Genomic DNA, 26,415 nt, shown 5'->3' with positions numbered 1-26,415 from the left:
AGAGACCAGTGGGAGGTCCAAGTCCACCTCACCCTGTCCCACCCAGAGGGCCAGCTGCCTTCGGGGACTCACGGTGCTGCCCGGGTCAATGTCTGGCCTCTCCAGGGCAATGGTGATACAGTTGAGGAAGATGAAGACAAGGACCACGTGGTCAAACATCTTGTGTGCGATGACCTTCTGACAGGAGACTCGTAGCCTGAGGAGGCAGCCAAGGTGAGAAGACTCCCCCCCCCCCAACCCCCCAACAGGCTCTTGTGTCTGTCCATGCTGCCTGAGGCAAAGTCTTGGCCATGGGTGGGAAAGGCTGCCCAGTTAAGATGCAGCCTCCGTGGCTGTTGTATTAAACACAGCTCACCTGTTCTGCGGCGGGAAGAGGTACAGGGCCCAGGACTCCCGGCTGCGGCACCACTGGGGCGCATAGGGTTCTAGCACTTTGTGCAGGCGGAAGCAGCAGCTCTGGGGACAGAGAATGGGTTCTGAGTCACAGCAGCCTCCTCTTATGGCCACCCCGATCCTCCCACCCCAGGCCACTCCCTTCCACACCTGGGCAATGGGACAGTGAGCATGCTGGGAGGTTGCAAGAATGGAAGGGTTGGCTGGCTCCTCAAGAACTGCCCTTGGCCAATGGGAGCTGCTTTTTGTAGTGACCACCTCCTTTCTTCAACCACAGAGGCAGCTCCTGACCCTGAGTGGCCTGGTCCCCAATGAGAGGTAGCTCCTAACTGGGGACAGACTCAGGCTGGACCCCTGCTCTGGCTGGCCTGGTCCCTTCTACTGGGTCACTGAGTCCCTGCCTCAGATTCTGCTCTGAAGAACCAGCCCTGACAGAGGGGCAGGAATAACTGTGGGTCCAGTTAGCACTTCGCCTCCTGTCACTCTCAGGAACAGAAATGGCTCTGAGATCAGTCCACCTTACTTCACCCCACTCACATCCTCTATGTCATCATCAAACTCCGTTGCATCCTCCTTGTGGCTGTCAATACGCAAGAAGAACTCGCTGGGCAGGGCCACCATCTGCCCGTTGCAGTCATGGAACTTGGTGGGTAGGAGGGCGGCAGGCCGCGGAGGACACAGGTCCAGCGTGCTGCGGTGGTCCAGTGACTCGGCACGCCTCAGTGGGGTGGCTCGGGGCCCAGGTGAGGCCCCTGGGTGGGCTCCTGTGCTTGGTCTGCCATCCTCGGCCTCATCGTCTGTGCTGCCCTTTCCCTCACCAGAGAGCAGGGACTCACGCTCCCCACGTTGGCTGCGGCGTTTGAGGCTGGGTGCGCGGCCCAGGCTGTTCCAACTGGAGCGCCGGCTGCTCCCAGCGCTGTTGGGGCCCCATGGGGTGCAAGGGGAGCTTCGGAGGCTGGCCTGAGGGGTAGCAAGGAGTGAGCAGACTGGGACAGGCCTGAGGGTCACCACATACCCGTTTCTGGGATGGGAGGGACTTTCCCAAGGTGTTAGTGTCAACTGCCATCATGGGCATCCACGACATACTTGGCTGTATGCCTGGTCATGCGTGGTCCCACCCAGCAAGTACTCTACCAATGCGGGTTTCAGGTAACCTGACTCAGCCAGACACAGTTAGAGCAACGGCCCAGGATCAGCCAGGGCTGGCAAAGCAAGACTCTCTGATGAGCCTCTGGATTTCTGAGGCCCTGTAGCACAGGTTCCCTCCAGTTTTCCACAGCACTCAGTCTCCAGATTCATCCTTACCTCCAGGGTCTCTCAAAGGAGTTGAGCTGACTCTCCCGCTAGCCTGCCTCTCTCTCTCAGGGCCCCAGGGCAAGTGACTCTAACAAGCTGTGCTCGGTGGCTCAGCCCTGGGACACCTGATGGCTCCACCAGACACAACTTTGCCTCCTTCAACCTCCATCCCGATTCCTACCCAATCCTATCTGCCCCTAGGGCCCGCCTCCCCCTCCCATGACGTCTAGCCCACGCCTCTGCACACCCTCACTTGACCCTTCTCTGGGTCTCAGAAGCCATGGGAAGCCATGACCAGCCACGGCCGTTCCTCGCACAGTAAGCACTCTGCGTGTGAACAGAAGCGAGCTGCTCTGTCCTCCACGACCCATGGACATGCAGCCTGGCCTGCTCGTCTGTTTCCCAGGTTGCTTTCAAGTGTCTCTGTCAGCCCCTTTGTTTCTTTGGTGTGGCCCGTACATGGCCAGCTTTTATCTTCTCCTGTGATTTCACACTGCTACAACCAGGTGGGATCCTAACACTTGTCTATGCCTCCCTCACGGCTCTACACACAGGAACAGCCACCCGGGCTTCCTGGACCAGAATGGCCCTGACTCCTGGCCCCACACCAGGCCGGGGTGTCACAGGGACCCTTCCCTTATATCTCAGGGGTTGGGGTCAGTCCCTACCAGAGACTTCTGGTCCCCCAGTTGGGGGTCCACAGAGCTGCTGCTGCTGCGTCGTGAGTCCAGGAGAGCATGGGCCACGTCCAGGTGTGGCGAGCTCTTAGGAGTCGGCATGGGCGTAGCCGCTGTGTGGGTGATGAGCGGAGGCGGCAGGCTGCCCCGGCCCTCAAGGTGCCCGTTAGGGGTCACAGCCAGCGAGTACATCTTCATCTCTAGGGGTAAAGGAGCCGTCTGAGCCTCCAGGAGTCCCAGCAGTAGGAACCTACCTGCCGGGAACCCTGCCTCAGTCTACACCTGTGGTTCTCAATACTCCTGATACAGTTCCTCATGGGGTGGTGACCCGCTAACCACCATAAAATTATCTCATTGCTACTTAGTAGCTGTAATTTCTCTACTATTGTGAACTGCAATGTAAATATACGATATGCAGAATGTCTGATATATGACAGCTCTAAAGGGGTTGGACCCCACAGGTTGAGAACCGCTGGTCTATACCACCTAAGCACATACCTGTGGCTCGGAGATCTCTGAGCTTATCAAAATCTTCCTCTAAGTGGGTAGATGTCTTATCCTCGTCAGTGTCAGATCTGGTGGCATCACCCTGTACCCGCGCAACACAAGGTTAAGTGTGGAGGTTCCCGCACAGCAGGAGCCTCTGTACCCCGCCCAAGCCCCGTGCTCGGGAGCACAAGGAGGGTGTACGGGCCTAGAGGTTGCAGCGTGAAGGTGTGGAGGGTCTGCTGAGGCTAAGACTACCTCCACGCCCAGACTCTGTCCTCTTCGCTCCTCACCTCTGCCTGGAAGCCTTCCACCAGGATGGCTACCAGCAGGTTGAAGAGCACGTAGTTCCCAAAGGTCATCAGGGCCACAAAGTAAAGGGCAGCCCAAGAGGAGGTGGACGCCATGCCGTTGTAGAGGACCACATTCCAGTCTTCCTGGGTCAGGATCTGGAGGGACATGTTTGCAGGGCTGGAAACGGCTCTGGTCCCACAAGGAGACCCTGTGCACCTCCCTGGGGACAGAGCCAGGGGATAGAGCCACAGGCCTTGGCTCCTTGGGGGTTTTTGCTCTGGCTGTTCCTAGGGACACCCGGGGCTGTACCTGGAACACAGTGACGATGGCCCACAGTAGGGAGTCAAAGTTCTTCCTGTCGGGGACAGTGTCTCCAGAGTCTGTCTTCAGGCTGAACTTACAGCCAAACAGGTGCATGCCCAGGATGCTGAGGGGGATGGGCACTGAGCGGGAGGGGCCCAGTAGCCCCTCCGCCTGAGTCGGCTGCCAGCCTCACCGCGCCCTGGTTTTGCAGTAAGGGCCAACCCCTAAGGCTCAACAAATGTCCTATAGCTGAGATAGCCCTAACCATTAATGGAGTGGACAAAAGGCCACCATTCTGCCTTTGGACAATGGCAAGGACAAGCAGTCTCAGTAGCCTGTCGGATGCTCACTCTCCCACTCCCTCCCCAAGTGGCAAGACTGGTACACGGAAGGTGCTAAGCATACCATGATAGAAGCCTGGCACAATCCCCAGGGCCTGACTTACCCCTTCCATCTGCGGACCCAGCAGAGCAGAGCTCCTCCCCCCCCATCCCCTCATGCCTAGTGCCCTAGTGTCAGTGCTGCCTGAGGGAGGAGCTTGGGCCCCACCCACCTGAAGATGAAGATGAAGAGCATGAGCAGCATGCAGAAGGTGGCCACATTGTCCATGGTCCTCATGAGCACCACCAGTTGCCGTCGCAAGGCCGGCAGAAACCGCACCAGCTTTAGCACCCGCAGCAGCCGGAATGTGCGGAGCACGGACAGGCCACCATCGGCCTGGCCCACAATCTCCCAGACGCTATGGGTTGGGACGATAGTGTGAGACTCAGGATGGGCCCCGTGCCATGACCCTCAGATCTCCTCTTCCTGTAGGCAGGACGGCCAGTCTGGGATCCGCCATAACCTCTGTTCAGCCCCGCAGCTGGGAGCAGGTCCTGCAGTGGGGCCCACGGCTGTGGCTCCCCACCCCAGGACCAGTGTGACTCTTCCCATAAGCTAGACCCCATTATAGGCATGGCTGCCCAACTGTGCAGCAAGGACAAGGCTCCAAGGTGGAGGCCTACACCCGATGGTCTATTGTGTGAGTGACCAGGGTCCTCATACCCCGCCCACTATGAATTCCATCATCAGCCTCAGCCTTCCCGCCACACCAACTTTGTCCTCTGCAGTAGGACTCCCTGGACCTCTGACCTGGGGGGGGGACGAGCCCTACCTGATGACAACAACAATGCCGTCAAAGATGTTGTAGGGGTTCCGGATGTAGCCCAGGGGGCCACAGGCTAGCAGCTTCAGCAACATCTCCAAGGCAAACATGCTGGTGAACACGATGTTGCTTATCTCCAGGGCATTGGTCAGCTCCTCAGGCTGCGGGTCAGGAGAGGCGGTCAGGGCCCATCATGGTGCCTGCCCTTTTAGAAGCACAGGACCCAGAAGCGAAAGCAAATTCACTGCCTTAAGAACTCAAGGGACTGATGGCAACCCGGGATCTCAGAAAAGGAAACTAGGACACGAGAACATCTCTACTAGACTGGCAGCCATCTAGTCTGGCTCTTCCGCTCAGACAGCCCCCATCCTGACCTTCCAGGAAAGAACCTGAGCACACAAAGCTGCCAAGTCTCCCGAGACACGCCTTCCACTGCAGGCTCCGCAAACACAGGGCAGGTCTGGGACACTGTGCCGGGCTCAGGATGGGCGGTGAAGGCACAACATGCGAACAGTACCTACAGTCTCGCCCACCTCTTCCTTTGCAGAAGGCCCAGCGTACTGACTGTCTTGCATGACTGTCTTGTATGCACACGTGTGTTTGCCTGTACCTGTACCATTGTGACCTGCGTGTGTGAATGAGTGCCCTCCTGTAATGTTGGATAGGTGTATTCTCTAGCACAGTGTGAATACAAACATGACTGTGTACATGTACTGGACATGTGGTGTGTGCAAACTTGTCCATATCCTCATAGCTGTATGTTCATATGTACCTGACCCCATCCCAGATGAACTGACTTCCATGTCCATAGGTGAACTGTGTGTATAGTGCAAATGTACTAGCCTCTGTGTACATACTTACTCCATGTACAAAGAGCATGTGCAGTCTACATGCATATGCATGATTATCATGCATGCAGCTGAATCATGCATGTGCAGTATGCATCCATGTGTATGAGGCTGGTGTGTGCCACATTTTCACATATGCACGTACACAGGGGGTTGACCTATCCTCACCCTGGTACCAGATACCTGGGCCTGCCTAAGGCCACAGTGGGTAGATTTTCTCTACTTACTACAAGCAAAAGGAACTGGGAAAGCCCAGAGGAAAAGCCCCTAGGAAATCACTCTATTCACTAAAAGTGGGTGGAGCGTCAGGAGCTTCCTGGGCCCCAGGAGTGCCTTTCTTGCTAGTCTTTGCCTTGCTTTCCCTAGTGTATGTGTGTGTGTGTGTGGGGGGGGGGTCTGCAGCATCCAAGCAGGTAGAGCCCCAAGCACCCCTTAATCCTCCTCACAGGACCAGCCAGTGCTGTTGATCCCTTTTAGCCTCAGTTCCCCCAAGGACATGGCCAGGAAGTTGAGGATGTTTAGGGAGCCTCTCCCTAGAGAGTTGGCAAAATCTTGCTCCTTGGGATGGAGCAGCTGGGTAGAAACCCTTGTAGTGCTTTCTGGGTCCCCTCACTCTCGGGGGTGATCTCAGGCCACCTATGCCTCCCCTCCCACAGCAGGAGAGCTGATGAACTAGAGCCAAAATGGCATTGTGCTCCCCACTTAACAGAACCTCAGTTCAAGGAGCCATCACTGCCGATTGAGTAAAAGCCCCAGTTCTGGTGCCAAGCCTCAGAGACCCCAGGAGGAGGCTGGGAACTCTAGGAAGACACAGGAACCTGCTTTCTGCTTCTAAACCTGGTGTTCGGCATCCTGCAAGCCGGGTCCTGCTCTGCCACAGAAGAGGGCACCCACCTGCTCGTGATACTCAACGCCCATGCTCAGGGTGTTGACGAGAATGGCCGCCATGATGCCTCGGTTGAAGTACTTGCTGTCTACGATGCGACGCAGCTTGCCTCCGAAGGAAGCCCAGAGGCGGCCTAGCCCTCCTGGCTGTGAGGCTGTCCTCCGTGGCGTCCGCCGTCGCTCGTTGCCGTGACCTGGTGTGTCCCCTTCACTGGGCTGCTGAACGGGGTCCCGGCAATCCCCATGCCGTACATCCTGTGTGAACTCATAGACTCCATGGGCATCCGAGTCCCCGCTCTCTGAGCCACTGAACTCAAACTCAGGGTCCTCCAGGGCGCTGGCACAATATGGGCAGCTCTTCAGCTCACAGGTCAGCGTGCCTGCCTGGGGGCTGGGCAGTGGGCAAGGTACACTCAGGCCCGACAGGTGGCTAGAGGCCCGGCCTAGTCCTGTGAGGCGAAGACACAGAGGTGCTTAGGTTACTGTGGCAGCACCCAGGACCCTGGGACTCTCTGATCTCCATTTTCCCCTCTCACACAATGCCAATTTCAGTTTCTCTGTATAGAAGGGGGCTGTCTGGGGACCCCAAGCCTTTCAGAGATATGGCAAGTACATTGAAATGACATTACAGTTCCTCTTAGGGTCAGGCAGAAGCAATGGGCCCAGATCACGCAGGACCAACGATCTGCCTTGCCTGAGTAGCCCCTCCCCACTTTCCTCTACATGGTGGGGCTGGGTCCTCACCTTGTTCCCCAACCACGTGCTGGATCTTCTCATAGGGGCTGGGGCTTCCCAGGCTCAGGGGGCTGTGTGCCGCAGCCCCAGGGATGCCAGCAGCCCGTAGCCCTTTGGGTCGTGGGCTGGTGCCACCTTTACTGTTGACTGTTCCTGAAGGTAGGATGGTGGGGTAGTTCATGGTGCCCAAACCTGAGGCCAGCTTCAGGCTGGCGGCCGTGGCTATGGAGTGTGCCAAGCGGGCTCTTTCCTGTGGCCCCTCCACATGGCAGTCAGCATGGTAGATACTGTGCACAGACTCAGAGTCTGGTGGCCCATGGCCTGGGGATGGTGGCGAGGGTGGCACACAGGCCCGGACCAACCTGGTGTCGCCGGCACCTGGCTCTGGGCTCGGCCTTCGTGGGCCACTGTGGCTGAAGTGGTAATGGTGGTGATGGTGATGGTGGTGGTGGTAGACCAGATGGTGCACGGAAGCTGTGCGCCTGCCCGCTCGCCGTGGTCGCCGCCCGGGGCCTTGGCCGTGAAGGGTGCTGCTGGGGTCCACCTTCTTACGCCATCGGCTCTGCCAGCGCGCATAAAGGCGCAGGCTACGGCGCTTAACCTTGCGGAAGATGTGGCCCACATACTTGAGGAGCTCCTCATAGCAGCTGCCGGGCTCCGAGAAGCTGGCCAGAGTGCTGTCGTTGGACAGATAGCGGGCCCGCTGTTCGCGCATCAGCTGGTTTTCCCTCTGCTTTGTCTCTGAGAACTGCGTGGCTATCACCACCAGGCACAGGTTGATCATGAAGAAGGAGCCCACCTGTGGCAGGGTGTGTGTGAGACCACCAGCAGCTCCATATCCGGCCTAGCCAGGACCCGTTCTGGGGACTGGGGCGTAGCCACAATGCCATAAGCACTGATACTCCAGGGAGTGGCATACAATAATTATCTTGAAACTGTGTGATAATGGGACAGGGACCTCCGTTGGGGTCCAACATGGCTTTCTGGTCTTAGGTTTGTCCTCTACATAGTTTCCACCGTGGTCACACTGTCTTTATGTGGGGGCGTTCCCAGCCAGCCCCTAGGGCAAGTTATCCCTAGTATGGGCCACTCTTGGCTTTCCTCTATGCACCTACCATGCGGGCTGTATGAGAACGCATCTGTGTGGGACCCTTCCCTGCTGGGTCCCTGCAGGCAGCTCCTGCACACCCAGTGGTCCAGAATCATCTGTCTGATGAACTGACAATGTCCTAACTGAGGACCATGGGGACATCGAGGGACAAGAGGAAGCTAAATCTGAGACATGGATGCTTCAGGGGGCTGTGTGTAGGGTGAGTGCTAAGGGAAAGTCATGGGCCGAAGAAGTGTTGGGTCACGGATGCTGCGAGAAACTGCCAGCAATCCACGTTCAGTATAGGGGTCTGGGCTAGGGGATCACGCGTGTTTGTTGTGGGTAGCTGTGGTAGAGGGGCCAGAAACAACATAGAAAGCTGGGACTGATCACTCTAAAGATTGTGGGCCTTGGGCCTCGCAGCTGTACAGGCTTCTCCTCCCATCCTGCCTGCTTCCTTCATCTGCAAGCTGGGCAGAGAAGAGGCCCCTGCCTGTCCACCCCGCCAAAGCCCATCACCACAGCTGCCTCTGTACTGCAGAGCTCAGGGACTCTGGGAGGTCCGAAAAAGCATAGTGAGGGGAGACGGGGCAGGATGCGACTTCTTCTCCCATCAAACGCGGGATGCCCACCAGCCAACCGGCCAGCCACGCCCACTGCCCACACTCACAATGATGAGGAGGATGAAGTAGATGAAGTTGTAGAACGAGTGGGCGTCCATGACGTAGTACATGATGTCCACCCAGCCCTCCAGCGTGATGACCTGAGGAAGCAGGCAGCTCAACATGGGCCCGGTGCTCCCCGGCTCCCAAGGACAGCAGTGCGTGCCGCACCCCAGCGCAGGTGCCTTTCTCAGGGGTCACCACCCCACAACTCCCGCCCCCCAGGTAATCCCCAGGCTACCCCAGCCTATATATACACCTGGAAGATGGCGATCCAAGCGTAGCCGATGTTGTCAAAGTTGATGGCGCCATTGTGAGGGTTGAATTCCCCTGAGCGGCACACGTTGTAGTACTGGTTCCAGTTGATACAAGCATTGCGACCAGCAACCCCATCCTCCGCCTGTGGCTGCCCATAGGCCTCCCAGCCAAGCGTGCACTGCACACGGAGCTCACGGCGGCTGGGGATGTGTGAGCACTTCTGCATGCCGTTGTCACGGCGTGAGGAGCAGATGAAGGGGTTCTCCTCGCCCTCCTCCGTCTGGTAGTATGGCCGCAGGAAGGTCAGGTTGTTGTTCCTGGGTCGCAGGAGGTCAAGGCATGGCTAGGGGTTCCTGGGTCAAACTCCGCTCCCCGCCCCCCTCCCTGCACCCCCCCACTCACTCATCCAGTCTCACTCGGGGCTGCTGAGCCTGAATCCCACATGCCCATCAAAATAGTGACTCCCACTACACGTCTCTGAGATGACGAGGGAAAAGGCACTGAGTAGACAATGTGGTGGTACCCAGCTCACTGCATCAACACTGCTGCAGTGACCGATGGGCCATGCCTGAAGCACCTCAAGGCCTCTGGACCTACATCATCACTCCCTTCCCACGGTGCCCACAACATCCTACCCAAAAGTGACTCTTCCTGAGCGGAGCCTGGCAACACGGCCAGGCAGGTGTCTCCAACAACTCTAGGCTCCTTGAAAACCCCTCACAGACCCATCATCTTCCTCTCTCGCAATCCCCATGTAGTCTCCTCCATGAGCATCTCAGAAGCTCTGAGACCAAGAGAGTAGGAGACGCTGTGGCCTGTGGGTATCCATCCTAGAGGCTTAGTGCACAGATATCTGAGCGGAGATGGAGGGGGCAGACAGTTCACAAGCGGGGACTAGCGGAGAGCAGAGTGCCTCAGTACCACAGCCACTTTCCAGCGACACCCTGGCAGGTCAGCCTTGGGTCACCTGTCTTCTGATGCTGTAGAGTGGGGCCCAGGATGAAGGGGCTTGGGCCACACCCTCATCCCCATGAAGCAAATGCCATGTTGGCACAGGGGTGCCTACACCGAGGAAGCATTCGAGTCAGGCGGGTGTCAAGGGACACCGTGTCAGGAACTGGCAGGCAGGTGAGGGCAGCTGCCTCTCTCAGGCATGCCTCTGGGGCTAACGACACCTGGTATCAAACCCTGACGTTCACTTACAGAGCATAATGGCTTGAGAGGAAGTTGCCTCCACCCAGGCTCCCCTAAAGCCCGCCCCTGAACTACCAAGCCTACATCTTCACCTCCAACTCGATCCTGTCTCTGGGGACTGTACTTGCACCTTTGGCCTATCCCAAGTAGAGCTGGGCACCCTAGGGCCTCACCACAAACTAGGACCCAGGCTCACTGCATGGGCAATTCGAGGACAGAACACCTTGGCTGGGAGTTGGGGGTGGGGGTTCATACTAGGTGGGGGCGGAAGAACAGTCTTGGAGGGAAGATCCCTTTTGGGGGTGGGGCCTGCAGACGGGAAGAGCCATCACCCTGAGGGTGAAGCCTGAAGGGGCAGGGTCAAGAGGGAACATCTTGGGGTTGTGGCTGGCTAGGTGGGTAGAGCCTTACACCAGGGGCGGGGCCTGCACACCTGACGAAGGTGCTGTCCAGGAAGCAGCGGTTCCGCAGAAGGCCAGCCCACAGCTGGACCCCAACAATGCCGAAGATGAAGAAGACGAAGAAGCAGAGCAGAAGGACATTTCCAAGCATGGGCAGTGTGTCCAGCAGCAGAGTGACCAGGATCCGCATGCCTGGGGAAGGCAGGGCTGGTGCTCAATACAGCTAAGGCCTGGCAGCGGGTCCTGGGGCTGCCTCCCCTCAAGCCCCGCCCAACCGCTCACAAATCCTCATCAAGGCCATCTGTGTGCAGAGGCCAGGGACAGGGAAGGCCTGATGAGTCAGGCTGCAGCCCCAGACAGCCAGGGCAAACCTGTCCCTGCTCCACCTCCTCACGTAGCATCTCCAGGGCCTTGGTGGACCAGTCAGAAGGTCCAGGCAGCTTCTGTGGGGACCCTGGCACCCTGGGCTCTGGGGTTCTGTTGCAGGAAGGGCTTTCTCTATTTTCAATGCAAGAGCGGATCTACATGGGGGCCCTGTTACAGGTAAGGCATGGACGGGTACAACCTCGCAAAGCAACTTTGAAGTCCTTTTTCCTGGGTGGTACATGAACTTGAACAAATCTAGGAAGTGGATCAACAGAGGCCCAAGGGTCCCTGGCCTCATCCTGGGTCTGCCCCTTCAGGACATTAAAAGAACACACATCACCATCTGCACAGGGCCAGCCAAGGCTGTCGGCAGAGCACTGGGCCACACAACAGGACAGAAGTGGAACCAGAGCTTTGAGGACTCTCAAGGGGGGCAGCCATGGAATGGGGACTTTCAGGTCACAGGGGAGTCCAAGCTGATAGAGGCACTAACAACGTTTCCAGTTGGAGGGGAAATGTCTCATACGGCCAACAACAACCAACTGGGTCATAAGCTCACACAACCCCTACGTCACATGATCTAGGGGTCAGAGCAGACCCACGGTAATCAGCCTGACAGCCCTGAGGGAGTCAGGCTGCAGCCCCAGACAGGGTTGTTGTGAGGAACACATGGTCCTATCTGGAAAGAATTCAAATCATGTCCCTGTCTCTCTTGCTCTCTCACCTTTTTCTTCTTTCTTCCTCTGTTTCTGTTTCTCTCTCAGGCGCCCCACTTCTCTCTCTCCCCCCATGCTCATGTAATAAACCTCTCCATATCATTAAAAAATTCAAATCACCTGGACATTTAACCTAAACAGCAAATACTTTGGACGGGAGCAGACCTGGGTTTCATCTCTGCTCCTGCACACAGGTCGACCAGGTACGGGGGTTGCTGGGTAGACTGAGCACACAGGGTGCTAGGCAGAGCCCTCAATCAGAACCACACATTCGTCCCCTCAACTCACACCCTCTGCTGTCCTCCAGTATTACAAAGGGAACCTAAAGCTCAGAGAGGTTTGGTAACTTGCCCAATGTCACCCAGCATTTGAATCTTATCTGATCCCAGAAGTTATGGCCAGGCAGGTAGCTGGAAGGCTGAGTGTTGAGGCAGCTGAAAAGGTGTGTGTGTGTGTGTGTGTGTGTGTGTGTGTGTGTGTGTGTGTATGTGTGTGTGTGTGTGTGCCTAAGTGGACCTAGGAACCACATCTGTTCACAAATGTGCATACATACTTTTCACGGTTCCATGGGTGTTGCACACTCCACACTCAAGACTGGACATCTGAATTCAGCTACTGAGAAAACACTGAAACTATCCGGAGACACAGACAGATGACTGGCATCTGAACAGGCCACTCCCCAAGAGCAGCCACATGACTTCCTGCAAGTCTTCTCTCTGTGTAGTGGGAGCACGCAATGGGTCCCGCCTTGTCCCAGAGCCCCCAAGCTCAGCTCCCTTGTATGGGAGGAACGGGCAGTGGGGTGCAGAGTACCCCCCAAAGCCCAGGCTCTTACATGTGTGTGCCTCCACCTGTGTCAGGCCCACTGACCATGACGTAGCCGGGAAACCTTTTCAGCCCAGACTCTCGCCCCAGATGCTATGCAAACGAGGAGTCCAAGGCTCAGAGCACTAGGCACTGGGAGTCTCCATCACATCCCACCTGGGGCTACCCTACCAGGGCCAAGCCTGCTGCTACGCAGGTAAAAACAGCAGGGCCAGCAGGACATTCAGGGCAGGAGTGACACTTACTCGGGACCCGGTTGATGGCGCGGAGGGGCCGCAGCACACGCACCGTGCGGATGGCAGAGAGGCTCACATTGTGTCCGTCCAGGGAGTACTCCATCATGCTGGGGAGGGGGAGCAGGGATGCTCAGGGAGGGTAGAGCTCAGAGGCCCATGTCTCCTATCACTGTCACCCACCGCCCCTCAGGGGCCATCAACATGTGCATCCTACCCGAAGCCCTCTCAGGTCTCAGGCCTGAGGTTGGTTCCTAGGATTCTCAAGCATACCCCGCCATGACAATGAAGAAGTCCAGCCTGTTCCAGGTGTCACCCAGGTAGCATTTCTGCCCAAACAGCCCCAAAGCCACCATCTTGATTACCATCTCCACAGCGAAGAAGGCAAAGATGAAGTCATCAAAGGCCTGGAGGGGAGGAGGGGGGTCAAGCATGAGGGACCAGGGTATACCTGGTACCCTCCTGGTTCTCCTCACAGCCCTTGACACCTACCTCCAAGATGCTGCACCGTTCTGAGCGGCACTCAACATCCTCGCAGGGCCGGAACATGCCGAGCGTCACGCAATTCAGCATGATGACCAGCATGCTGATGTGCTCGAACCACCTGCGGGCTGTGCGTTAAGGGCCAAGCGTAGCAGACAACCCCACTCTACCTCCTCCCTGGTGCTCCCTCTCACCAGTACGCAGTGAGCTGAGTGGCTCTTCCCCAAGCCTGGGGCAGGGCTCAGCCCCAAGTCCACAGTATAGATAACAACACCAGAACATGACCACCAGGTGGCGCCATGGCACCATGCTGGCCCCTATGGCTAGCTAGCGCTCCAAGTAGCTAGTTCCAAGTAGTCACTGCCCCCTGACCCTGCTTCATACTGAGCCAGCCCTGGAAATAGTGCAGTGGGCCAGTGGTGTCACACCTGAGGGCCTAGAGTAGGACATTAAACACACTGGAGCCTGGCAGCCTGAGTCAGGGTCAAACTATACTGGGAGAAAGGCCCGAGGACAGCTGGGAGGACACAGGCGCTTAAGAACATACGGTAGGGAGGCACGGAAGTTCCTGAAGGTGACCTTCAGCAGGTCATGCGCCTCTAAGTCTGCATGGGTGCCCACGAGGACAGGAGCGCAGAGCTCCATCCAGCATGTGTCCACTCCTAAACAATAACACTATCAGTTCAGTATGGGGACACAGGCTGGCACATTGGTGGGGGTCTGTGGCCACAACGCACAGGTCCAGTACCAGCCAAAGCAACCTGTCAGAGGTACAGGAACAGAATAAGGTGGGAGACATCCTTATGAAGGGCCGGGCTGTACTACCCACTACCCATGGGGCTACCTGGGAGCAAGGGACGAAGACGGGCCAGGCCATTTTCTGAATGCCCTTCTTGTAGTCCTGACCCTGACCCCCTCTTGTACTTACAGAGCTGGGCCCCCTAGCCCACACAGGCGGTGTGCTCTGTGGTGCCAAGCCACCAATGTAATTACATGCTCCTGCTGAGAGCGTCATAATTACACTTAATGGGTTCAGCAGTAACAAGCGCCTCTGCCATAATGGGGCTGCGGAAAACAGAAATCAGCCTCCTGCTAGCGCAGCACTGGCCTGCCTCTGACAGCAACACAGTGCTCCTGGGCCATAAGACTGTGGCGTTCTCACCGCCCCCCCCCCCCAATGCTTGTCCACATCTGGCCACGAGCCTGTGGCTCCAAGTGGCTTCTGCACACCCCAGCTTTGTCAAGCTCACTCACACCACTCTGTGCTATTCTCCACCTGGGTAGACAAAAGGTGAGGGGCGGTGGGTAACTTAGGCCGGCCTTCCTGTGGTTCGGGGTGGGCATCCTCATGTAGCTGAGCTGCAGATTTTAATTTCCAAGCTGAGGAGGCACTCCTCTGGGCTAGGGAGAGAAGGCTTGGGGAGGAAGCACAAAGCTGTGAGGGACAGGCGCCCCCCCTCACCCCATTACACTGGCCATGGAAGGTCACCAGTAGGGCATACAATCAGACCAGATTAACATACATGGCCTCCAGGCCTCACTGGATTCTGAGCCTATCAGGTGTCATGCCCTTCCAAGCCTGCCTACCAGTGGAGAGGTTGGGTGTCACTCTCTTGAAAGTACTAGACCCTGCTCCTGGGGCCACTCTGAGCTCTGCCTGCCCCATTCCTGGAAAAGGCCATCGGTGGAAACAGGCTTTCTAGCTCACCCTGGCTACCCCCCACCCCCCACCAGACACCAGAATCTCAGCTGAGAAGCCTGCCCAGGACTGAAGACTGCTTCTCAACTTCTTTGCCCAGCATTTGGTTTCTCTCAGGCTCAGCCCACACTCACCAACTCACAGATCCTCCTAGAAAGACTGAGATGTGCTATACTCTCCTGAAGCTGGATTGTCTCTAGAACCTTCGGTCAACCTACTATGCAATCCCAGGCCCCACACAGCTACTGCCAAGACCAATACCAAGGCCGGAGTGGCCTCCCTGAGTGAGTGAGGGAGTGAGTGATGCTTCTGGACAGGAGACAAGCATGGGCGTCTTTGGAGCAGGGGAAATTTGCAGGGGGGGAGATGAGGCCCAGAGCCCAGAGTTGATCTATTCCAGGCCCACACCCGGTGCCTCCCTAAGCGGGGAACCTTTCAGCTTCCTACAACAGCAAGGACACACCTCACGTGTCACACTCCCCCCTGGCCATGTTGCGGGCAACCAAGGACAGGAGGCCCCAACTGGTCACGTCACGTGGAGCCTGGTGACTTCCAGAGGCTTAATTACAACAGATAGATTTTCTGGGTTTAATTAAAATTCCTGCAGGCTTTGAACTGACTTCTACAAATTAGAATCAATTTCCATGGGGGTTAGAGGAAACCAAACGGGTATGTGGGCAGGAGGTGGTGCTGCTACAGTCCAGGGCCTGAAGCCAGCCAAGTGGACTAATCGGATCCCTCCGGGGTGGAGGCGGGTGTGTGTGTGGGGGGGGGGGTGTCTCACTCAGACAGCAAAAACCTACCTAGCTTCTGAGACTTACCAAGCAGCAAAGATATGAGAAGCAGGCCAAGAGAGAGGCTGAGCAAGGGGGTCCCAGGAAACACGCCTCTGATGGCAGCGTCCCCGTGGTTAGAGACCGTGAAACATAGTACCTACTAACGACCCTGTTGGCCCCCACGCCAGATTCCAAGCACACACACCCCCACTCTCTGCCTGGCCACCTCTGTCTGAGTCTGTGCACTTTGGAAGGGCTCAACTGCCTTCTCATCTACACTGCAGTGTGGGGCCAGCATCCCGGACGGCATCCAGCAAAGGGAGGGGCCTGCCATGGAACTTTCAGGACACTAGGCAAAGAAGCCTTCTCTAGGATCGCCAGGCTGTCTGCTATGAACATAGCCTTCCTTGGGGGTCTTGGAACACAGGCTACCCACATGGGGCCTATGACAGAGTCCACAGAAGGGTCCTCAGGTCACAGCCGGGTGGTCTCCAATGTACCCCCCCTCAAAAAAAAAAAACAAACCCAAATGCAGTCTAATGTAAACCTGATAGAGGCCTTGGTGGTGGCCGCTGTCCATGGTGCTGAAGCAGCTGTCCCACCTTGGGGTCTGTCCCAGGGTGAGCATCAGGCTGGGCTGGGGAGGCGGGTACAGAACAGGGAGACAGGGCGGGTAGGGCATGTGTCCCTCACTGAAGCAGAGTGGCTGTTGTTCCGGAAACACATCTTGGATCTGCCCTTCTTCACTCAAAGGGAACCAGGAAGACAACGCACAACACCCAGCAGCACGTTGAGAAAGGTGGCAAACTTGTTACGATCCCTTGTCCTAGCAGAGGCGAGGAAGCTACAGGAACCTGCTGGTTGAGTGGCCACTGTCACGTCTATGACGCCACCGAGGCCCATCAGGTTAAGAGTTAATCTAACAAACTGCTGGCTCTCCATGGGTGATAGTCCCAGCTGGCTCCTCAGATGGGACACAGCTCCTCATGGTGGAACTGCATGACACAGGATGGTATTGACCCAGCGTGACCCTGTACCCTCAGACACCAGTCTTCACTAACGCTCAGCTTGGTACAGCCCCCATGTCTGCTGACTTAAGAGTCTCCCTCACCCCACCCTAGTCACTCATGTCTGGACTAGAGGTCGGGGGGACAGGATCTTCCCTGATTCTACTATGATTGCCCCTCTTTGGGTCTCAGTTTCTCCATCTGTCACAAGACTTGGATATATGCAGAACCTTCTGGTACAGCAACAGCAGGGCTGTAAGTCCTGACATGCGCTCAGCCATTGGACAGGGTCTCTTGACTATCACCTGCACAACGGGGACCAGGGAAGGGTGCCACCACAGAAAGGGCAGAGCAGTGGCAGCAGTGAGGTCCGCAGTACCTAACCCAGTGAGGTAGCCAAGGTCCCAGAGTCCCACACTCCCATACAAATAGGTAGTGTGGCCATGCTAGCTGGGGTGAGGGTCAGGAGTTTCCAGGTATGGCTGCTTCCGGGCCTCCACTGGCCAGAGTGGCCCTCAAACAAGACAAGGGCTCAGGATTCCAGCCAGGGCTCCCTGCTAGGCGGTGCATGAGATCAGAGGATTAGCTTTGAGCTTCTCCAGCCCCGCCTGCCAGCCCCCAGAGCAATCTGCACAGCCAGCTAAGCTCCATTAGGGCCAGATGCAGAACAGCTTGGCTTGCGTGCATGCGTGTGTGCGTGCGAGAGGCTGGGCAGGAGGGGTGGAAGGCTAGAGGGCCACTACAGGAAGAGAGGTCAGAGGTCAGAGCCACACTCAAGTCTCTAGGCTTCCTGCCTTGGCGGGGGGGGGGGTCTGGGCTTCCCTCTGCAGGGACCCCGGTTTTATAGAGCCCTCCTTATCCTTGGGGCCTGGGACTTCCCTCCCTCTCACTCTGCAGTGTGAAGCCCACACAGCACCCCCACTGCTGCCCCTCCTGCCGCTCTGCTCTCAGGAGCACTCAACCTTACGTTTCCAATTTGTTCGAGAAGAAGGGAACATGTTTATTCATGGTGAAGGACTGTCCTCAATAGGTCAGCCCAGCCCAGCCCCCTGAGGAGGTGAGTCTGCCAACAAGTCCTCATACACTTCGTGGAAGCTGTCTTCCTCTGCCTGCTGGCAGAATACCGGCTTTAAGTCCCACATGAAGTAATCCTCCTGGGCAGGTAAGCTGCGATGCCCGGCACTCAGTGGACAGTAGGTGGCTACCCAAGAAACATCCCAACTCCCCCACCACCACCGTGGCCTTCCCGAGCCTCTACCTTCCTGACCCTTCTCTCTATGCCAATGGGATCAGGATGGGCAACTCTCCCTGCAGTCTACACAACCACAGTGCTAAAAGAGGCCCAAGGGCTTCTGCCCCGAGCACCAAGGCTTCCTGTATTGAAAAGAAGCCAAAATGACAGAACTTCTGTTAAGGGAACATGGTTCACCATGCACACAGTATGTAGCCCATGGCACTGTTGGTTTTCTGTTTGTTTTAATGCTGCTGTTGTGTGAATTAGGACACTACGATATGGGGCAGGCAGAGAAGGGGTAACGGCAAGTTGTGGCTGGCTCACAGCCATGTCTGTGGAAAATGTCACAAGCAAAACTGTCCCCCTACATGCATGTAGAGTGGGGCCACCCTTCACCCATGAGCACAAGGGGAAGGTACAAGGTGGGAGACAGGGGGATGGCAGAAATAGTCACTCAGTTTTAGCTCCCTTCGCCCGACCACAGTCACATCTAGTCACACCTAGGTACTGCCTCCACTTGTGGAAATGTTGGGACTTGAACAAGGAGTGCCGGGCTCCTGAAATGGAAGGCTACAGCAACCTCCAGTTGGCAGGTGGCAAGGAGACCTCACCTGGGCCTCTCCAGGGGCCAGGTCATGAGCTGTCAAGACAAAGAGATGAAAAGGGTACTGAGGCACATCTGCTCTGGGCTGCCAGCCCAGTCAACCTGGCCGACTCCTCCCATACCTGGGAGAAGTGAGGGGCTCCAGGCTCCATGTTTATTGGCCTCCATGGCCCCTCATTATCTATGCCTCGGGCAGATCTTCTGTTCCTAGAACTCTGTGAGCCCTGAAGGGTCTGGGACAGGTCCCCTGGGCAGAGATGATGTATCAGGAGGAGAGGGAGCCAGTATGGGAGGGCCAGGGCCACGACTGCTGTGTGAAAGCCAGTTTTCCACCAGTCCCTGCCAGCACCCACTTTGCAGCCAGCACGGCCTGAGACCAGGTACAGCCCAAGTGTTTGGTTCACATGGGATGGGTGTGGCCATATAGGTCCCCTGGCCAGGTGAAGGCCATTAACTAGGTAGTGACTACTCTGTGGCAGTGGGCATGTCTTAAGCAAGGTGTCCAAAGATCTTAGGAGTCTCCAAAGAGAGATAAGAAGTCATCCACCAGAGGATGGCACACTTCAGGACAACTGTCCATGCATACTGTGCTATGCCTCCTTACTCTGATGGAGTCTCCAATTCTGGGGACTGAAGCATTCATGCACCTTTTCCTCATCCTCCTTGGGCTGCGCCCTTCACCCCAGGGACTGGCCTCTACCACCACCCACTCCTCAAAACCTTACGTCCCACTTTCAGCCCCAAATAACTGGGCACCCACAGTGCCATCTCTCACAGTCCACTGCAACCCAGAAACATCCCTCCAAGAGCCCCAGATCTGTCTTCCTGCCATGACACCACCCCTCAATCCGAGCTGCCTTCAAAACAAAGCATCGGCTCAGCACCCTGCCACGGCTTCCCAGTGCCCTGGACACATAATCTGAACCGGGGCCCGGTGTGGCCTCAATGCCCTGGGTGTCCCAGGGATCCAGGCCCCTGCCACTCCCTACGACGATCTCTCTAGCCTGTGGGGTGGTCCTCCCAGGAACTCTGCAAGTTATTATGGATGGAGCCTCTACTGATGCACAGGGCCCTGTCTGGGTCCACTCTAATCAGCAGGTTCTGGGAAGATGCACTGAAGGGCAGGCAAGCGGCCAGCCACCAAGTAGAACATGAGAGGGCGCTAGCTACATAGGTTAAGTGGGTTCTGCCACCCTTACATGCTCCTCTGTGACAGGGTGATGCACAGAGGGGCTGGCTCTCCCTGGAAGGTGCGCCGTGACTGAGGTCAAATGTGACCGTGGAAGGAACTCCAAAGCTGGCCCTGATAATCTAGGTACCTCACAAGTCAGACAAGGCGGGGCCTGCCATTTCTTTCCCTTGGGGAGCCTGAACCGCAGAAGGGGCCTTCAGATGTCTGGGTGTGGTCAGATCCTCCAGGCATGACCTCTGTGTGAGGACGGCAACTGAAGCCAATCCCCAGACCTCTGGGTCTGCATGCCTTCCTTCCTCGGTAAGAAGAGGTGGCAGAAATCCCAAGCCCCGCCCCCTCCCCTCACAGGTCAGTCAGTACCCAGGGAGTCTCTGTGGGCATTTGTCCTGGTCTCCTGTGAGGTCTAGGGGCGGAGTACTCACTCGGCAGGATGTGCTGATTGAAGGAGGTTTCTCTTTCTTCCCTGAGGCGGTTGCCATGCCGACAAGCTGATAACAAGGTGAGGAGGAACCCGGAGACCCAATTAGGGCAAAGGCGGAGGGGATCCCCAGCCCAGCTCCATTTCCAAAGGCTTCCATTAGCCCTGGCCCAGCTCAGTCACCCATCCCTGCACTATGCTATCGGTCTTAAGAGGGGAGAATGTTTGGGATTTGGGAATAAAGACAGGGATGACAGAAGGGGTCAGGACAAGGTGGTCCTGTTGGGGTTGTCATAGTGACCCCACACAAGAAACACTGGCATGGGTGGCAGCTTCCCTTCCCTGGTCCCTCCTTGAGGGACATCCTCACCCCTCATTACATCCTGTACCTGGGCCAGCTGGTCTGACCCCGAGCTTTCCAGAAGTGGACTGTTTAGTGTGTGTGCAGATCTGTCCCAGCTACCACAGGACCAACTGTACCTCCACCTAGTCCCCTCCTCCAAGGGAGGGGGCTGAGCGCAGCAGCTAGCTAGGGTCTGGGTCTCTCAACCCTCCCTCCTCCCTCAGCACTGGAGGCCAAGAAGGCATCCAGAGTTGAGGCAAGTGGGCTCTCGACAGATGCTCAGGACTCAGTAATGCTGGCCATCAGCCTGTGACAGTTACCCAAAGTAACACTAGCTCCAGGAGGCTCAGAGTTTGCCCTAGAGATAGGTGACAGGGAGATAGGTGGAGTAGTTGATCCAGGGCTCAGGGTCTTGGTGGGGGGTGGGGGGCGAGGTGTGGGATGTTGGCCCTGTTCTCTTATCACTGACCTGCCTAAGTCTCCCCCTCCCCCATGCCTTATGGAACCTGCTCTCAGGTTCACACTCTACTAGACCCTTTTTCCTTTGTCCCCACCCCCATGGCCTGGCCCAGGGAACATGGCCTGGGAGCCTGGGCCTAGGCCTGCGTGACTCACGGCAGGCTGGGCCGAGCTGGGGCTGGGGGTGGGGGTGGGGAGTGAGGGCAGCGGACCAAACATGGAGCTGTTTGTTCTCCGGCTGCCTGCTCGGCTCGGGGTCACCCAGGGGAAGGGGGGGGGGCAGGCTGTCTGTGGGAGAATGTTTCGTCCTGAAGCCAGGGTGTGGGAGCCACTCCCCACTATAGCCCCTCAAATGGGGAGCCAGAACATTCTATTTCATCCTCATCCTCCCCCCTGTGATCTGTGAAGCACTCTGATTATTAACAACCATGGTGAGCTGAGGCTCCCTAAGGCCTGGGCAACGCGCTGCAGCTCCACCCCCAGCTCATTGCTCTGGCCCTAGCTAAAGCGTGTGTCTGGTCAGCCACAGGGGCAAGCTGGAACAGTGAAGGTGCTCAGAGCCCAGCTTGGGTACCAACCATGTACCCATATGCCCACATGTATACTACTATCTGTCCTACTGTACTGCACATGTCTTAAACACACATAACAGGGGCGCTTGTACTGCACATGTAAACACACCCCATGAGGTATTCAAGGAAGGGCAGGACTCTCAGGTCTTCCCAGGCCAAGTCCCCCTACTCTCAGAGACTGACATTGTGGAGCCTGGCTGAGCACATGCCAATGGCTCTAATTGTGCAGTTTTTAAAGCCATGCTAATTAGAAAGTGCGCTAATGTCTCTGCTTAGCTCTTAATAAAGAGCTTGATTCGGGATCTTTTCAAGGGATAATTGAGTGGAAAAGTGCCTGATCCCACCCCTCTAGTCCCTGTGCCTGCAGGAAGGCAGGCTGTGTAGGCGAGAAAGCTCACCCAGACCCTGCCAGCCAACTTTGCGGGAGCGTGCAACCCCGACAAACACCACGGGGGCTGCTGCTTGGAAGGGGAGCCAGGCCAAGCCTGTTGCCCATATTTTCAGACTCTTCTGGTTGATCCTCATGAGCACCAGTCATAGTGACTGCCCCTCCCCCCAGCTGCTCTTTTGACAGTCCTGCGTCCGCCCGCCTCCCCCCCCCCCCAACTAACCCTCAGGGCTACCAGTTTTATCCTAGGAGGAGGTGAGAGCGCCTAGCTTGACCTCTGCCCATCTGGGGCCCCCAAAAGCATCCTGCACACCCCACTCCAATGGTCCTGGAAGGGAAGGATGGAAAGTAGACAAAAGAAACAGAGCCAGGTGATTCCTGGGAAAGAAGGCTGCTGGCCCACAGGGATGGGCTTTCAGGGACCGCTCTGCTGGAATTCTCTGGGCCAGAAATAACTGCCTGGGCCTCGCTGCACAGCTGCCTGCAGCTCAAATTAGTGACCCCAGGGGATTGGACACTCCTTCCATGGGAACATGGCCTGGTCCTCTTCCCCTCCCCCACCCCACCCCCACCCCCAGAGTCTGGCTCCTTTCTGTAGGAGAACTGTGACGAGCCCATCTGGATGGGGCCCCCAGGTGGTTTCTGTTCTCCGTGGCTAGGCAGTTAAGGACAGGGGCTGGTCTCGGAGGGTACAGAGCGGGGCCCTTCTTTGGGACCCAGAACTGACTGTTGTAGCTGTGGAATCCTATGGTGTCTGGGCCTGGAGGCTGAGAAGAGGCTCGAGGAAAGGGTCACGGGATGTCTCTTCGGTATGCATCTTTGTCCCTGTCCGCCCAGGTTGCCCTGTCCGGGACTCTGCTCCAATCCTGTACCCCTGCTGCCTTACCCAGCTCCGCAGAGGATGAAGAAAGTTATACTGAGAGGAGCCATTCCTGCCAGCAAAGGCTCCTAAGCCACGCCTCTTCTCATGTCCCCACCATAGGCTTACACACAGGCTGTACTCTATCTCTCTGAGGGTCAAAAAGACTTTTATCTGTTCCTCAAGAGACAGAGAGGCTAAGTGTTCCTTGAGGGCAGTTGCCTGACACCCCCTCGCCCCCCCACTCTGCTGGCTAGGGGCAGGAGCCTCCCTGGGTAGGCCTCACCTCCCCGGGCCAGGTGGCTGAGTCCCCGCTCGGTCTTCTCTATAATACTGCTAGGGACACCATCACGCCCACCTTAATATGAAAACCCAGCTTACCCTTGTGGCCTGAGGTATGTGTGTGGACTTTTGCAGACACAAATCTGTGACGACATGGGTGCTGGGTTCCCAGACATACAGGTAGGGCACCTTGTGGCATGACGGCTGGCATCCATGGGAAACCAGGAGCCCTGCAGCAGGCTGTGATCCAACCGGGTCCTCTCCCTACGCCCCAATCCATCTATGCAAAGCCTGGCTATTCCCACCAGCGTTGCCTGGCAACCGGGTATTTATTTAAAAGGGAGACCTCATACCAATACCTACCACGAGTCTGCCCTCCCAGCCCGGAGCAAACCCCTCTCCAGTTTTGGGCTCCCACACCCTTAGAGAAATACTGCTTTGCCTCTTCCTGGGCCCCAAGCCCATCCTACCCCTATCATCCACTTCCCTGCAACCCTAAAAGCACTGGGGAGAACAGTGGACCACACGTTAGTAATTGGACTTTACATCAGGGTGGAGAGCAGTTGCCGTGTTCACAGGTCCTGCCAGCCTGCCAGGCTCAAAAGCCTCCTGGGCCTAGGCCGCCCTGGCCACTCACCCTTTGTAGGCACCTACATACAAGATCCCAGATCTCAGTGTGCGATGAAACAGGGGCCTCTTGAGCTGCTAGCGTACTGGGAACTCTGTACTGAGGCTACAGCCAGACCATGATGTGGAACCCAAGGCCTAGCTGGAGGCTTACCTACACCCCAGTGGACATCATCTAGAACCTTCAAGCCCCAGAGACTGGTAGTGAGGTTGGCACCTTCTCTCCTGAGGAGCCCTAAGCCTAGTTGGTTGCTTAAAGACACTCAACACAGGCTGTTAGATGTTGCCCAGGCCCGACCTGCCAGGCCTCCTGGCAGGGCCACACACAGCCCTGGAATCCCAACTCCTGGAGCCCACCTGTGAAAAGGTAACGCCTTGCCTGAGCTGTTACTGCCTGGATCCGTCTGACGGTTCCTCCTCTCTCAATGGACACATGGAGATATCGAAGCTGGGTCATGCCTCCCATTTCTGTCATCTCTAGAAACCTCCTCTCTGGTCCTTTGGGCACGTCCTGCCTTAAGCAGGCCTCAGCTATGCTGACGCTCACCGCAGACCCCCACGCTTCAGGCAGCTTTCTTAAGTCCACACTGGCCCAGTCTCCACAGCACCTGGCCTATATCCCAACGGCCGCTCAGACTGTGGATGAACCAACCATCTTCGGCCTTGGCCTTGTCTTCCCTCCACCAGCAACTATGTTATTAATGGCGATGGCATTTTAAAGAAAGATGGCCCAGACCCCTGGAAAGTCTCATTTCAAAGTGAAGTTTGCTGGACCTTGGTTTCCCAAGGTTGCTGCTTCCTCCCCGAGGCCAGGCATCCTGCTACCTGCTATCCGAACGACATTTAGACACCACAGAGCTGGCGGCGGCTCTGCCCTAAAGTTCAAGAGCACTCTGGGAAGCTACTGCCCAGGTGCCAGGTTGGTTGGACCAGGATGGCCCTTGCGCCTGTTTCAAGGTGTGACCAAAGCCGAGCATGGTGGCATATGCTTTTTAATCCCAGCGCTTGGGAGGTAGAGGCTGGTGGATCGCTGTGAGTTCGAGGCCAGCCTGGTCTACAAAGTGAGTCCAGGACAACCAAAGCTACACAGAGAAACCCTGTCTCGGAAACACACACACACACACACACACACACACACACACACACACAAACAAGCAAAAACAAATCAAGGTGTGACCCAGTGGAGGGTGAAGAACACACTATGGAGAATGCCAGCCTGCAGGCATACCTGGCCCCAGTCTGACACAAAGCGAACAGGAAATGTGGAGGCCTGCTGGGACTGGAGGCTCTCATGTAACAACGTGTCTTTTAGTCTGGAGTCTGGAAACTGAGATCAGGGTGAGGCAAGGAAGGTTTTAAGGCACAGGCAGCTGACTTCCCGTGTCCATAAACATCAGAGATCTTGTACACAGGTTGACTCTGGGGACCCTTACCCTCCCAAGCACATCTGATCACCACAGATCAGGTGACGTAACCCACAAAGGCCTCTGCGTCTAGTTTTACCACACGACTGGGATGTTTCAACAGCTGAATTCAAGGGAAAGCAAGCGTTCAGTCCATGACAGGTGGCCACCTCCTGCTAAGGGTCAGTTACCCTGGGAAGGCCAGTCCCTATCAGGTACAATATGGGCTAGCTCCAGGTCCAAGAACTTGAGACGTGCGGACACAAGACAGGGTGTTTGTTCAATGCAGCAGGTCCTCATGGGAAGAAAGCAGGGCACAGATCACGTGATGGTGTAAGGACACAGGAAGTAGACCCCATCCACAACAATCTTTGGACTTGCAGCTTCTGGGGTCCTGAAGTAACAACTTCCATTGCAACATTTATGTGAAAGTCCCCGTAGATATAACATGTCCGGTTGGAAATACTGATTCTCAGGGGACATCACCGGCCAGGTCGCTGATAATTGGGCCTAGCTAAGCAGCCATCAGTGACCCCCATCAGTCACTCTTTGTCCACAGCCCCAGAAAATGAAGTCATATACAACCCTTGTGCTCACAGTATACGGGCCTGCCAGGCCCTGCAGGGACACTTGTCCTTCTAGGCCCAGACCAACTTGCCTGACTAAGGGACAGTCCAACCCATGGGCAGAGTGGGACAGTACAGAAACATCACCGCTATAGCACGTGTGTGCACCCCAAGTCAGGGGAGGCGACCCTGCCAGGCACTAATTAGAGCGCCACACGGCTCGCTTGAAGAACAGTCAGGGCAGCTCCAGCACAAATATTTCAAACCGCATGGTATCAGTGTTTAATGGGACGGAATTCTTTAAGCCCAGAACCCAGCTGAGCCATTATGCCAGCCAATTTACAGAGAAGTGGGAAGCACTGTGCATGAAGCCTTCCTTACACTGGCTCGCCCTCATGGCTGGAGAGGCAGCCGAGTAAGCTAAGCCCAGCCTACCTACTGGCACCAGAGAGACTGATCCCACCTTGCATCCCTGGGCTATAGAGCGGTTAGAACCCGGGGTGGGCGGGGGAGGGGGGGTCCTAGTGGGGGAAAGTGGGGAAGTCTCGCGGTGGACTTGAGTCTGGTGTCAGCCACTACATTCGGTAACACCCATTTCTAGTTCTGCTTTGGTAAGCTTGGCCTCAAAAGCCCATTTCAGGACGTCTTCCCTGCCACTGAGCAGCAAAATCCATCACAGAATCCCTACTGCCCGTCA

At 56.6% G+C, this 26,415-nt stretch overlaps 1 protein-coding gene across 3 annotated transcripts in view; it reads right to left on the bottom strand.

Moving 5' to 3' along the window:
* CACNA1H (calcium voltage-gated channel subunit alpha1 H) overlaps positions 1-26,415 on the bottom strand; it is a 59,767-nt gene that overhangs the window by 10,058 nt on the left and 23,294 nt on the right. The window contains exons 3-19 of one of the 3 annotated variants that reach the window (XM_084763137.1): positions 13,299-13,410; positions 13,080-13,213; positions 12,819-12,916; positions 10,699-10,858; positions 9,073-9,388; positions 8,822-8,914; positions 7,071-7,860; positions 6,336-6,775; positions 4,603-4,754; positions 4,003-4,188; positions 3,456-3,573; positions 3,146-3,301; positions 2,865-2,955; positions 2,358-2,566; positions 931-1,353; positions 356-456; positions 73-196 (exon numbers count right to left, since the gene is read on the bottom strand). In XM_084763137.1, coding sequence (XP_084619263.1) covers positions 73-196; positions 356-456; positions 931-1,353; positions 2,358-2,566; positions 2,865-2,955; positions 3,146-3,301; positions 3,456-3,573; positions 4,003-4,188; positions 4,603-4,754; positions 6,336-6,775; positions 7,071-7,860; positions 8,822-8,914; positions 9,073-9,388; positions 10,699-10,858; positions 12,819-12,916; positions 13,080-13,213; positions 13,299-13,410 — 3,703 coding nt within the window. Of the gene's footprint in view, positions 1-72; positions 197-355; positions 457-930; positions 1,354-2,357; positions 2,567-2,864; positions 2,956-3,145; positions 3,302-3,455; positions 3,574-4,002; positions 4,189-4,602; positions 4,755-6,335; positions 6,776-7,070; positions 7,861-8,821; positions 8,915-9,072; positions 9,389-10,698; positions 10,859-12,818; positions 12,917-13,023; positions 13,214-13,298; positions 13,418-26,415 lie in introns of those variants that run through there. The other 2 variants (XM_084763136.1, XM_084763138.1) reach the window with 2 other exon arrangements.

This window comes from Acomys minous, assembly GCF_964271855.1.
Source record: "Acomys minous genome assembly, chromosome: 16".
Lineage (NCBI taxonomy): Eukaryota > Metazoa > Chordata > Mammalia > Rodentia > Muridae > Acomys > Acomys minous.
The sequence above is the reverse complement of the archived record's forward strand: the minus strand, read 5'-3'. Positions and strand labels throughout refer to the sequence as shown.